The following is a 14,889-nucleotide window of genomic DNA, read 5'->3' as shown; positions in this document are numbered from 1 at the left end:
AACTTGTTCACCAGTATGGGGTGGGATACCGTATCAAAGGCCTTCCTGAAGTCCAAGTATACGACATCCACCCCTCCTCCTGCGTCGAGGCGTTTTGTAACCTGGTCATAAAAGTTATAGAGTTAAAGTTAAAGTTATAGAGTCATAGAGTTGCAGACTTACTCCTGTGCTCAGCATTTCCTGCTGGGAAATGCTAGGCAGCCCCCTGCTCAACGCATAGATTTCTTGGGTTATAGAGGTGTCATTGCCCCCGTACTGTAGGCACCTGACTCTTTGGTTTCTGAACTCCATGTTGCAGAAAAGGTACCTATGGTCCTTTACTTAATTTAGCCATTAATTTCCTCCTCTTTACTGAACTGCGGCATTAATTTTCTCTTCTGTAAATACTTCACACAAATGTTTGGGTTTGTCTGTAAAATATCCTGATCTTTTGAGAACTAAAATACATATAATAAGATGATAATATACAAGGTAAGATATAAGATATACAAGATAAAAAATACATACACTTTTTTGCTTACTTTCTCCTAAAAGTTTTAACTGAATTGTGTTTGGACCTGCATTGAGTTGTGCCATAGTTCTTACTATGGGTAACAGATATTGAACAGTTCTCAAAAACTACTGTTAATAACTTACAGTACTGTTAAACTTCTTGCCAGAGCTTTTTTGATCATTGTGATGTCGACTCAGTTTAAAAAGATTATTTCCCAGGTATGCCACCCTGATCTAAAAGCTTACTAAAGTAGGTATGATGGATCAAAGTACACTATGCAGCCTTAGTTGAGAAAAATGTGTTCTCATCACTGAAGCATTTAAAACTGCCTATGTCTTGGACATGTGATGTAAAACTATACAATACATTCATTCCCTTTTTAAACTGGGAAAATGGAAACCAAGATAAATGTGATGCAAATTATTTCATTAAAGAAATAAAATTAAACTTCTTTCTTAAACATACATTAATGACTTATTTCAGATAAACAGTTAGTTGGAACTACAGTATATATATCTTATGTTGTCAAATTTGAGTTAAAAGAAAATTCCCATACTTCTAAAAAAAAATCATAATATCTTGAATTTACTTTTATCACTTGCTTGAAATGAAAGCTTTAAATACAGCTGCTTCAGCTAGCAGCTTCTAAAGTCATGCACTTAAAAAACTAAATTAACAGTTGACTGCCATGTCTTTCCAAATGGACAGGTTAGTAATTCCTCTGAATATCTGTAGTAATATCTGAATCTGAATATCTGTTTTCTGACAGATTATGCACTGAGCTACATATTATTCCCAATTCTGAAGATACTGAAAATTAAATGTCAAAATGTGGTTATCGTTAGTAATGTTTTTATCTTGCATCTTTTTCTTTAGCACACTGAAACATGGTATACATAAGCTTTCCCACTGGTGTCCCGCTCTATTCATGATTGGTAAAATCTGAAAAAGACAATCTTAATGACTTTTGTATAAAGCCATAAGCCCACCTCTCTCCTCATTAAAGGGAATGAAATATATGTACAGTCCAGGTTATCCACCTTTAATCCCTTTGAAAAATCATGATAGAACTACTACTGTGTCTCCAGTTAAGAACAATCTATTTTTTAGGGAACACTATTAATTCGTTTTTCCTGAACAACTGTATTCAAAGATACATGTTTGAAAAACTGAAGAAATGCATACTTTTAAAGTATTTAAAGATTTATCAAAGGCAGGTAAGACATACACTTTTAAATCAACTTGTTCTTTCCTTTTTCTTTTCCTTTTATCTCAAAAATAGCAAATACTCTTGAAGATGCATAAATAGTGGCTCTCTCGATTCTCTGCTGCATAGTCAATGAGTCTGAAGAGTCTGATAGGTGACAGTCTGTTTGTCCGTCCCATTCTTTTGTTTCCTCTTCTTTTATTAACAAAGGTTTTCCCAGTGCCTGGCCAAACAGTTGACAGACCTCTTGAGCTTTCTGACGTGTGTTTTCAACAGCAGCAAGACACACTTCACACCTAGAACATAAAAAGCAGCAAAATAACTTTACAGACCCAACTGATGCAGTCTCCTGCCAAGTTTTTGTTTTTTTGCGGGGGTTGTTTCTGTATAATTACAGAGATGTGAAGGACATCTTCCCAAGTCTTTTGCTGGACAGTAAAAATTGTGTGGGGAGAGAGATTTAGAACATACATACACCTAGCGGGCATGATGGTAAAGCAGTTACAGTGTAAGTGCAACTTTTATTCCAGATTCATGCTGAAGGCCACACCCAGAAGCAAACAGTACCTGGTCATTCAGAATGGGGAAATCAAAAGTATCTAGACATGATGCCCTGACCCAACTCCCTTGCTTGATGGCTAAATCGGTGTACTTTACAGAATTCTCCAAAACCAAATATGCTGACTTAATATTCTAAGTAATCCACAGATTTCACCAGGAGAAGTAAGATCCTTTGTTACCTTTTGTATTTGTGCAAGAATATGGTAACCTCCATGGAAAAATTAAGTTTTACCACCTGTGAGCTAAATAAGATTTGATTTATAAAGCTACTGGTATTTTCCTTTAAGTATAAGGACTTCCTTTCCATTTCTAAATACCACTGATTACGCATTCAGATAAATGCCACGGGTGGGGAGAGGTGGAACTTACCGGAGTGTATGTACAGCTTCTGGCGCATGGTAGAAGTGAGGGGGACTGATGTTAATGGAACCACCTAACTTCTCAATGAGCAGATTGCAGACATTCTGCATTTTTTCAAAATCACTGAATGTAATGCAAACCTGTGAGTTAATATAAACAGAAATTAGAAACATTTTTTCTTTTCCATGATGCTTAGATCAAAATTGGATACCTTTGTTGTTAAGATCTAATGAAAACTATTGCTTCTATACCTGGGCAATATTCCAGGTATAGAAGACTATCATAAGAAAGTCACTGCTCTGCAGCAGAACTAAAACTGTTTAAAGGGGATGGAAGCAGTGGATTAAGAAAATGTTCTTTTGTGAGGAGGTCTGGTATTTTTGGTATGTTAGCAGTTTGACATAAATGCTTAAGATGAAACTAGCCATATAGACTCTATTTATGTATTTTTCAAGACACAAAAGGCTACTGCAGGCAGTAATTACTATTTCAATGGTTATGTACAAAATTAGGTAAAATAGGATGAAAAGCATGTACAGTAAGGAAAATTACAGTATAATTCTAAGTGTTGTTACATAAAGTTATAGGAAGACTAACCTACAAGTGCTACAGCCAAAAATAGGATTTAAGGGTTGATGTTCAAGAAGAAACATGATTCGAGTTCTTTAAGAAGTTAAGCATCTATTTTATTTTTCTGCTCCCAAAAATGTATGAGTCCCTTTTTTGCATTATTACTAAATACAATGTGGGAAATCTAAGAAGGGTATGCTATGTTGTTTTCTTGCAATTCAAAGAACTTGAATCCTACTGTATGAAGTTTAGCAACAGCTCTGTAGAACATAACAAAACATCTGTCAGTGTTGCAAACTCCTAGGCTGCCTCAGTAAAATAAAATCAAGATGTAGGATAGTTGTCTAATTCAGGGGTCAGCAACCTATGACCCTCAGGCTAGATCTGGCCTACAGAACCACTGAATCTGACCCAAGGATGTGGGGCTTCAGTGGTGGGTGCTCTCCCTGAATTGTCCCTGGGCCACTGCTGGGACAAACGGCAGCAATCAGGTTCTAATGCCAGCCCACCCATCTCTGACTCAGGGAATGCATCTACACATTGTTAACGCACCTGAATAAACTCTGGCAGAGTTCACTCTGGAGTCAGTTGCTTCCCAGGTGCTGTGTCTTTGCATGTGCCTGGGACCACCACGATCTGAGCCAGGGTGGCGCAGCCTCAAGCTGGCAGGGGAGCTGAGGGGGTCAGCCCTGGGCTTTGGGTGGTGGAGGGGCTGACTGGTGCAAGAGGGTGTTACAGTGCAGGGGCTAGGTGGCAGGCTGACCCCACACTGTACCACTCTTGTGCCCCAGCCAGCCCAGTCTACACATGTGTTTGAGTGCACATAATTACACTGTGGTAAGACAGTACTTATCCCAGACAGTACTATCCTACATTAGAGTTAAGTAGTTTACTGCGCCCTAATACAGCCATATGTGTAGACTGTGACATTTTACTGTGGAGCTAATAAGTAAGCTCTACAGTAAAGTGCACATGTAGATGCACCCAAGGGGGATCATTCTGACTCAGTCAAGAAAGTCTGTCTACCTCCAGTCTAATTAGTATGATGTATTCAAAAGGTTCACTGACTGAAGACACGGTGCTTTGCCTCAGTGGACAGCTCCAAGGCAGCAGTTTCTTTTTAACAGCCTAATCTTGCAAAGCCCCACTCACGCAAGTAGTCTCATTGAGATCAATGGGATTACCAACCTAAAACTTAGCCCTTCTGTAGGAATCTTCATCCAAATTTAGTGGCTTGGCTATAGACCAGTGGCAGAGCCACTTAAAACACAACCCATGTCGAATGCCTTGGACAGAGGAATATACATGATCTCTCAAGCCGTTATTTTGTAGTCATGCTTAAAAACTGGGCCCTGGAAGCAAAACAATAGGCTGTACTACAGAAGTAGTAAAGAAACTTTGTCACAAAAGCACCAAGCTTATGTTTTTGAAAGTTTCATGGAGGGTCTTTTTACAACTGTACTCTTTCAGAAAGGCTTTTTTCAAACTGTATCTTAGGAGATTCTTTAAACTCTATACAACTGTCCCCAGTTTTGAGAAAAGATAATTTGCAAATATGCTCAATGTCTGTGTACACCATTATTACTCTTGCTATGAATAATACTTACCTCTGCTTCCATTTTATAACCATTTTCTACTCTGCTAAAATCCTTTGTCACAGTCACACTTTTGTCCTGGGGAAAAAAAAGTACACAAGTATAATTTTTCTTAACCCATCAATCTAGAATTTGTTTATACATTATGTCTTGGAAAGGTTGGAGTATTTTAGTCTATAACTGAAGCTTAGCAACTTAAGTTGGAAATTGCTATATATGTCTCTTCAATTAGAAACAAGGTAGATATTAAAAATTCAAGTATAGTGGGATAGAATAATTTTGCTCCCCATCACTTCAGCAGAACTGAATCCTGAAAGTGACTGCCAGCTCAAACCATGTCAGTGTATAACCACAGCACCTGGCTTACAGAACAAGGAGCTGAATTGTTTTCATAGAGCTAATGAGTAAAAAAAAAAAAAAAAAAACTCCTTACAAAACCCTCTGAAAGAACCTGAAAGCAATATTACATAGATTGACCCCAGTTGTCTTTCCTACTTTATGCAGGGGGGTGAACCCAACGATCTTCCAAGGTCCCTCCAGCCTTACAATCTATGAGTAGCAAATGTAAAAAAATTCTTAGAATTTGTTGTTGTTGTTGTTAAGTATCCCCTTATTAAGAATTACCACTCTCCTTTGACAGTTCCGCGCTAACAGGAGCTTTATTTCACAGTGGATAATAGCAGAGGCTTGTATGAGAACCACATGCAAATAAAACACAAGGCTTCTGCACTGGTTTGCTGCTGATCTCACATGAACTTCCTTTCCTACCCTCACTTCCTCCCTGGGCTAGGGCACAGTGTAATCATTCTACTATAGAACAGGAGACAATATTCAAAATAAACAGGTCAGTGTCTAACTTAAAATCAAATGTTTCTTACAATTTAAGGTTCTTACAAATCAAACAATCTGAATTCTACTTCATGAAGTTTAATAACAGCTCTGTAGAACACAACAAAACATCTGTCAGGAGACTCTGCAGAAGAGAATGGTAGTCTTTTTCTACTACCTACCCATTTTCTAAAGAAAACTGTTAATGTACTTCTTGAAATAGGAACAAGGACCCCAAAGCTACCTTCTCTGTAGCATACATACTTTTGTAGGATTATAATAATAATAAGATATAAGCATTTTCCTCTTAAATTACCACTTCGGTTGTAAATTGAGACTGGCAATCTCAGTTTAGTTCCCAACACGCAATTCTCAAGTGCAAGTGTGACTGATATCTTTTTTTGGTAGTCTCTGCAGTAAGGCCAAGAGCTGACAAGGCATAGGCCACAGAGACTAAATTTCCCATCTTCCCAGCTCTGCACAAAACCAGAGCCGAGGTACACCGACAGGGCGGCTAGGAAAACACTCCATGTATTTGGACCTTTTTGTCACTTCTTCCAACCTCCCTGTGGTATGATGGTAAAACACACGCTGGTAAGATAATCTAATTATGAAGATGAAAGAGGTCTCACAGCTGCTCCAAAATTTGCAAGCATTTCTCCTTTTTCTACAGATTACAGTACAATTGGTTCATATGAAATGTTTTCAAAATGTATGGCCTATGTATACAAACATTGCCATCTTGTGGTTTTATGTGCTATTGCAAGATCATTAGTGGTGAAAGACATTTTGTATTTTCTATTTTAAGAATAATCCAGTAGAAGTTAATTTTTATCCCCTCCCCCCACTTTTAAGCTGAAATGAAAAGTGTATCTAGTAATAATCAATTCCAAGTGAAAAACAATGGAAGAAATATCTGCTTCAACAATAAAATTATGACCTTTTATGATGCATCTTCCCTTGCAGATTTTTTTTGCTTCTGTTTCAGGATCTGTTTTAAGGGAAAAGGTGAGGGAAGGATGGATGTTGGTGGAATTTTTAATCGGAATGATGACTCAGGCTAGCTCAAAAGGAAATGTAATTTTTTAAAAACTGTGCCTGCTGTTTATAATTTTTTTTTCTACTTGAGGAGTTATCAATTTAATCATGTTAGCCACAGGAAGAAATTAGTTTTTGCAACACCTCAAATGAAATGCACTTTCGACACTATGCACTCTGAATTTTTGTGACAGTCAACTAACTCCCTGTCCTGTTTCAGAGGCCCCCAAAAACTGTGGTAGGAAAATAATTAAAACTGAAAAATGAACAAATCACATGTAAAGGATGTTACCACATTAATTCTATCAGTTAGTGAATTTATTTTTAACAGAGATGCTAACCTACTGCTGTGTGTTGAACTATTACTGAAATAAATCACTATTTTGTGTGTCTGGGGGAAAAAAGTCATGTTGTTTGTTGTCTCAGTCACTGAACAAGACCCTGTCATCTTAGATATTGTACAAGAAACAAGTAAGATGGTTTATCTTCTAGACCAGTGGTCTCCGAAGTGGGGTGCAAAGACTATTCATTGGGGTGCAGGAAGAAAATACTGGAACTTCTATTTAGATGTATATTTATATCTCTATATACATATATTGGGGTGCGTGCTCAGAAATTTTTTATTGATGGGGTGCGCGATCAAAGGAGTTTGGAGACCACTGTTCTAGACAGCTTGCATAGCTAGTAGTCTTTATTTCATCTGAATAAGGCTGTTTATATCTTTCTATGTTTTTCCAGTTTCCCCATCTTGAAAATATAAGAATTCTACAAAATATACTGCTGTTGCAAGTCCCTGCTGCTTATGTCTTTAAAAAGAGCCATTTTGCAACTGCCACTACCTGTACCACAACAGCTAGTGATATGAGTGACCCAGGCTTCCACCAATGAGTATGAAAACAAGACAAACTAATCATAAAGTGAAAGCATGTACAAATAGCCACAAAGCAGTGGAGTAATTATGAAAAAACTACTAAAAAACCTGTCTTTTTTTCTATGCCACTTCAGTTATTGTTTAAAAGGAAACTCAATCTAGTTTATTCAACATCAGAATGAGACAGAAGTTTTAGTAGGGAAAAACTACTATAATTTGAAAATATTTATATACAGTAAAATCTGGTAACTTCATAACTGTACAGGGTAATGATAACCAATTACTAGTAGGTAACCACTTCAAATTTTTTCTAAGACATATTTTTGCATGCTCTATCAAGACAGTAAAAAAAAAAAGAACGGTTTTAGACCTTTGGAATATGTTTTTTCTTCATTACAAAAACTGGGTGCAGTTGTATTCATTCTGACATGAGAACTGGTAAGATTATACAGATAAGAAACTTTACATTAAGCATTTACTACACAAGGTGAGAGTGCTTGCAGTATAATACCTATGATTAAGTAGAATAATTAGTCAAAGGAGTTTGTTTTGCATCTTTGCAAGTGAAAGAGAAGATAATTCTGCTAGATGAAAGGGCTGATCACCTATGTCTTCTTGTACCTATGTCTTGAAAATCAGAAGACAGATGCTATGAAAGCCACCTTCTAAGCCAACTAATCATCGGGAGCAAATTCCATTGTAATTCAGGACATGTACACACTCGGAAATGACTAATTACACTTTAACAGATGACTAATTAGCCAAAGTGTTTTGTACAAATTGATGGGATTCTGACATGGATTCAGTGCATTTGACCAAGTCCATAGTGACCAGTTATCCCAATGCCAGGTTTCACCATACTAATAATGGGCTACACCAGGGCTGTCCAACTTCAGGGTGGCTAGGGCCCATACACTCCCCCAGACCCCTGCCACAAGCAGCTGTCGAGTAAGCAGCCCAAACTATTGTGGGCAATTCCCTCCCCCACAACCCATTGTGTGATCCTCCACAATGCTCCTACCACATGGGCGATGTCACCCTCACTGCTGCTGTGTGAGTTCCCCTGCGCAAGCCCCACCACCCCTTGCCCAGCCCAACATGGCTGTCTGCCAAGCTCATGGGGCCTCCTGCTGTTCTGTCCTTCTCCAGACCCCCAGCCCCAGCAACTGCTCAACCAAAGTAGTGAGGGGAGTAGCTGCAAGGTGGGAGCCCTGTTAATTGGGCTGCATGTTAACCCCTTGCAAGCTGGATGGGGTTGTGGGCTGCCAGTTAGACAGCCCTGGGTTACATTATTACATGTATACATGTGCATGTGCACTTGCAAGTCCCTCCTAAGCAGCTTTTGATAGGCATGCTTTGTCTAATTAATACAGCACAATTTTGACTATGAAAAACAGGAGATAAAAAAATGAGAAAATTATAATAGAAAGGCTGCGTCAGTATTTTATATTTTTCTAATGTAACTATTTTCCCCTCTTTGGCACAAGGTATTTTGATGCTTATGACCCATGGCAGTATTCCATGAAATGCTACAGGCTGACATATCTCTAAACAGTTCGAACTAAGTAAAAAACTGGACAGGTGCTCCAAGAATGCATGGAAACCACATGTAGCTAAAGTCAAGACAAATAACATTCAAAACAACTTCAATAGTATCTGTGCTCCACTTTTACTGGCATACTGCATCACACTCCTACAAGTAGCAGCATACAAAACCAAGAGAAAGAACTCTCTGTAATACCTTTCTTAAGTGAGCACTCAAAGTGTATTTGCTTAATAGGCATTTTCATAAAGGTAGAACAGAATTGTGCTCGAGACATATAAGAATGTCATATAAATGTTTGTAAAAGCCAGTTGTTGCCTAATTAGTTTTTGTGTCTTGTTTGAGTTTCAATGCATACTTGTTTTGCAAATGCAGAATATGAAATATTGTTAATGCTTTTTAAAATACTTCAAACTGTGTTTTTGTCTAATGTCATTAATTCCATGTGTGGATCCTCTTCTTTTGACATAAGAGTGCTGATATATGGAGTAAATCAAGAGTACCTCCCTTCAGCCTTCTCACCATTTTCATGTGTATAGCTTGTTCGCAACTGAAACAGCCTACATTGCTTTCAGACAGCTGGGTTGAGAGAAGCTGGCTTTCCACATTGAGTTTTCACTTCCCTTCCAGCCCTCAAAGATGATTCTGTATTGTGAAGTGCTGAGTATACTTCCAGCTCTCTATAAATACATGCTACTGTGTGCATTTATTTCTGATTACAATCCTTTGTAAATATATATGGAAATTAAGAACACAAACTGCCCCCAGGCTTCCTGGCAAACCACTACTGCAGCTCGTTGCTGGGAAGCTTGTGTAATAGTAGAGAACTAGCCCAACTCCCTAATAAAGCATGATTACAAGGAATGGTGATATGGATTATATAAACATCAATCTATAGTTTGGCTAATGGATTGCTAAAGGGGCTTAAGATTAAAAAGATTGAAGGTATAAACACTAAGAAAAAGATATTTAATTTTAGAGTGGTCTACTGTGGTACTAACTACATGCAATGCAATACCAGTAAAGGACAAATTACTGAAAGCTGCTAGTAGATCTGCAAAACAAAGAGAATCTCTAGTACTAGGGTGATTTAAATTGGGCTGAAACCAAGCACTACAAATTATACCATAGGAAATGATACCTAAAATGCTATCCTCTGAATTCCCTTAAGTCAGATATTCTGCTGATACTGAACGTAGCAATCCACATCCTCCACAATAAATACAAAGGAGAGCTAACACCCTTCCTCATCAACAAAGTGGTATTTCTGCACTTTCATTAGCATATTTTATCACTGTGGCTCATTTCATATTTTGACCTCTGTGGCAGTCCACTCACACCTAGGTCATAACAGAGTTACTTTCCAAGAGATAAACGTTCATTACATTTGTGTGTGACCTGTGTATCCTCAGTTTTACCAGCCTGTCTTTGCCTATGTCATACTTTATTCAGTACTTACTATTTTTCTGTTCTCACTGGTGTTAGCAACCCCACCTAACTAAACATCTGTTAGTTGAATTAGCATGTCTCTTACTTCTCTTTCAAATGGTTAGTGAGGAGTACTTTGCCTCCTTCTATTCTAGAATCAGTTGTTTCCAACTCCATCATTATATTCAGTACCTTTGAGTTACATTTTTAAAAAGAACTATTTGGCTACACCTAGCAGTAAAACCCTGTAGTTTGGTAATTTAAAGTGGTTATTTTAGAACTAGGAATGAATCCGTGAGTTACCCATTAAAAGCTACTGTCTGATAATAGTTATACACACAGCCCCCAGTGGGCTCATCCGATGAATTTTGAAACCATCAGATTCCACAACAGTACAGTTGGCTCACATGCTATAAACTTTTGGCTACCCATTAGTTTCAGATCATGGCTTTTTGAGGTTTGTTTCTTTCAGGCAAAGTTTCACACAGCTCCAATGTAAGATAAATATAGATTTTAAAACTCTGAGAAACTGCTGTTTCAAAATATTAAGCACTGCATCCAACTGCTTATTCACAAATCCCATCCATTGTGAAAGGCCAGCTACTACGGTAATGAGGTTTGTGACAGAATAGTAAGGTGTCTTATTCTGGCTCTGGAGTGAGTTCAAGACCTGCCCTGGATTTATGCCAAAGCCTGCTCCCACTTGACTGAGGTGTAAAATGGCCAGCTAGTTATATAGACTGGCAAATCAAAGATGTGATATTGGCTATATCGCTAATATCACATCTTTCCTGGACATGTCTCTCTTTTTTTTTTTTTTTTTGGCCCCCGATCCTTGTGTTCAGACTGGTTTTTAAAATGCAAGCAAATGTCTGGGTTTTTGCTTTGCCTCTGCCTTTCCTGGGCACAAGCAGCTTGGATACTTGGGGCTGGGAGAAACAGGCAATGTGACTGTCGGCTGTTGGGGATCATGTGTTCTGCACGGGGGGGGGGGGGGGGGGGGGGGGGGGAGTGAGAGTGAGTGTGTCTGTCTCTCTCTGGGTCAGGAGTGAGGGGCACCAGCAGTGCTTGGGGGCTGGGGTGCAGGTTGGGAGTGAGGGGCACTGAAAGGGCTGGGGGGGAGCAAGGGCAGAGGCAGGGCACACGCATGTCACTGCCTCCTCCCCCTCTCCCTACAGGTGTTCTTTTTGATCCTGGAAATATGGTAACCCTAGCTGGTGAACATTCCCGGAGAACTGCAGATTTGGTTGAAGACTGTTTGTGTTTGTAGCAGGAGGGTGAGAGTTTAGCTGAGGATTATTTATGTTAACTAAGTGGGGTTGTTTTGTGTTAATGGTTTGTTTTTAACTACTAAGGGACTGGAAAGTGCTGTGAGGAATAGCTGGGAGGCTCTAATAGTGCTCTACATATTGTGATTTTCTTGTTTTTCTTAGTTTTTGATGCATTTCCCTTCCCCTGTGAAGGGCTAGAGCCACAGGGCTGAGGCCTGGAGCTAGGGAAGAAGAAACTTTTGAAATAGGCCTCAAGGAGATTGAGGCTGAAACTGAGGCCAGGGTCAGGAACCTGAAGATTGAAGCAGGGACAGTCAGGAGACCCTGTAAACAGACTGAAACCTACGTGGCATGGGGGTGGTTGGAAGTCATGCAGGGCCATGATTAGAAGGGCTAAAGCAAAAAAGCAGTAGAAACAGCACTGGACTGTCCTCTTCTGATGCCAGGCAGCCTCCCTTGATACTCTGTTTCCATCAAGGTGTGGTAGGTTAATTTAAAAAGAGATAGGACTGGGGAAGTATAGGACTAGTTTGCAGGTGAGGCCCTTAAAACAACCCTCTGGGTTAATCCCAGTGACATTTCTGACCTTCTGCTCTTATTTCTCCAGCAATATAAATATGGCTTGAGAAAAGCACCAGACAGACCTGTGCTTTGCGTCCTCATAAAAAAACTGCAGAATGTGCCTGTGCCAGAAGATCCTTCCTGTCCCCAAAAGACAGGCACAGTTCCCACAAACAGGTCACTTTTTCCCCAGAGCAAGTGAATTATATTATCATCCTGCTCTTACCACCTTCCTCGGCATCCATGCCAGAGGCGGGCAATTATTTTGGGCAGAGGGCCGCTTACTGAATTTTGGCAAGCCATCAAGGGGCGCATGATAGGTAGCCGGGGCAGATAAATATTAATTTTCTAAATTTTTTAGGGACCCCGCGGGCCAGATAGAATGGCCTGACGGGCCACATCTGGCCCACCCCAATCTATGTATTCTCTGAAAGAATACAGATATTTAACTCCCCTTTCTTTAAGCAATCCAATGGCAAGTGAAATAAGTCCCAGATAGGGGGAAAGAGGTGGGTTATTTTTCCTCTGTTCTCTTGTTCCTTTTCTACCAGGGAACAGTTTTTTTTTTTGTTTTTTTTTAAAGGGAGAAAAAGATGCTGTGGCTGGGAGAAGAAAGATGAGTGTTGCATGGTAAACACAGAAGTTAACAAAGTGTTGGGCCCATGTATACTTATGGGTTGTTAGATTTATATCAAAACCTAGAGTGAAGATGCAGCTTAGTGACAAAAAAGCTCTTTGGTGTAGTTTAAACCCATTCCCTGAACTAAATAAGCTTTACTATTAAATTAACCAGCATCTATACTGGAGACTGGTAAGGCATAAATAAAGGAAGACATCCTTCTGTGTTTCTGATCTACCTTCTTAGTCTAACAAAATGAAGTGTAAATCAAGCCTTACTGCTATTCTAGGCTATGGTTCCTATTGCAGGCATGGTGAAATATCCTGCACTGATGTGGGATTAATGTGCACTAACAATAATGATGTGAATGTAAAGAACGCTATATAACCTTCCTACTTGGTAGGAAAATTGGCAAAAATATTGTATGACTGACAGGTTTGGAGGGCTTTACCATAAAGCAGCCTTGCAAAATGTTATTCCCCTACCCCGCAACTAATTCTTTATGGCCAAGGGAAATATCATTGCATTTTTGTCATCATAAAGTATGTGCAAATACAAGTTGCAGCTATCTTTATGAATTGTCATGACAGTTTTGCAAGATTGTTTTAAAACAAAGTTTCTTCTAAACCCTTTGTAGCCACATAACCTGTTGCCAGGTACCAGGTACGGAGCAGCGCTCATGCTGCAGGGTAGGTTCTCTGCCTGGAGAGATCTAAATCCCAAGCAGAAAAAAGGATCTAATTTGAGGCAAGGATTTAAAAAAAATTTTTTTTGTCCAAACTTTTTTATCGAACCAACTCTATAAATGACACCATAAAATCCTTGCCTCTTGTACGCAATCTGGCCCATCACGGCTACAACACTCCCACCTCTTTGTAGCTTAACTGTCCTGGCTATTAAAACTAACAAAATTATCCTTGGGCTCTACATATTTGTACTTCCAGCCTGTAAGTTTCTGTTACCTTATGATTTTGAAGCAAAATACTAACATACAAGTGTCTGGAAAAAGAAAAAAATTAATGTAAGGATCAAAAAAATGAAGTGGCTTAAAGGCAAGGAAACATCAGCTTTCTCTTATTTGAGAACACAGAGTACCCCTACACAAGCGTGGAGGCTGCTCCAATGTCTTGCAATTCCAGGGCCTCGGAGCTGACAATTAATTGAGCCTGCAGGAGCATGGTAATTGCTGTGCTCCAGCAGCCTGCTGGATTGGGGTCCCTGTGCTTCAACATGGTGGCACGTACGATGAGCTAGCTCATGTTCAAACGCCTAAGTCATAGTTCAAGTGCCCCTGCGGACACTTTGAAGCATGGCGATGCTAGATGATGCTGCAGCACTTTAATTACAGTGGTTCTTAGAGCTACTCTAATTAAAGTTCACACACCCACCCCCTGCACGTGTAAAAGTGCCCACAGGAGCTTGAGGGCTAGATCTGAAGAATGGTGCAAGGACCATCTCTCAGGACTTCACCTCCCTGAGTGTCCGTCTGGTGCGGCTAGCTCGGCTCCCCCGTAGCCCCGACTCTTAACTTCGAGTAGGAGCTGGAAGAGACCTTGCGCTCAGCTCAATCCGGGATCATCTCTTTCCCACGCAGTCCCAGCCCCGAGCCTGCTCCAGACAGCTTCCACCCAGGGGCTGCGACTCCGCAGGCCGGGAGCACCTCCCGCTACAGCTGAGGCCCCGCCCCGCCCCCAGGCGAGGCGCCACCGCCACCGCCACCGCCACGCGGCCCCGCCCCAAACCCCGAAACCGGGCGGGGCATAGACAGTGACGTCACCACAGCGCGGCCCCGCTCCCCGCACAGACCCACCGGTACGCCGCGCTGGCGCGCGCTATGCGTGACGTAGTCCAGGCGGCGGCTGACGCTGCTCCGCGCCTCGCCGGCTGCGCCCTTGGTGCTGCCCAGCCGCAGGCGGACCCGGGCCCTGTCCGGCGCCGCGCTCC

At 40.4% G+C, this 14,889-nt stretch overlaps 1 protein-coding gene across 1 annotated transcript in view; it reads right to left on the bottom strand.

Moving 5' to 3' along the window:
• Nucleotides 1–1,328: 1,328 nt before the first annotated feature.
• Nucleotides 1,329–14,889, bottom strand: part of IRAK1BP1 (interleukin 1 receptor associated kinase 1 binding protein 1) — a 13,816-nt gene continuing 255 nt past the window's right edge. Inside the window, exons 2-5 of the mRNA XM_019537657.1 lie at nt 14,756–14,889; nt 4,799–4,864; nt 2,631–2,761; nt 1,329–1,996 (exon numbers count right to left, since the gene is read on the bottom strand). The exon at nt 14,756–14,889 is cut by the window's right edge and continues 64 nt beyond it. Coding sequence (XP_019393202.1) covers nt 1,726–1,996; nt 2,631–2,761; nt 4,799–4,864; nt 14,756–14,889 — 602 coding nt within the window. The 3' untranslated portion in view covers nt 1,329–1,725. The remainder of the gene's footprint in view (nt 1,997–2,630; nt 2,762–4,798; nt 4,865–14,755) is intronic.

The sequence above is a fragment of the Crocodylus porosus genome, unplaced genomic scaffold (assembly GCF_001723895.1).
Source record: "Crocodylus porosus isolate Cpor-Errol unplaced genomic scaffold, CroPor_comp1, whole genome shotgun sequence".
NCBI lineage: Eukaryota > Metazoa > Chordata > Crocodylia > Crocodylidae > Crocodylus > Crocodylus porosus.
This window is presented reverse-complemented; position numbering and strand designations above follow the sequence as displayed.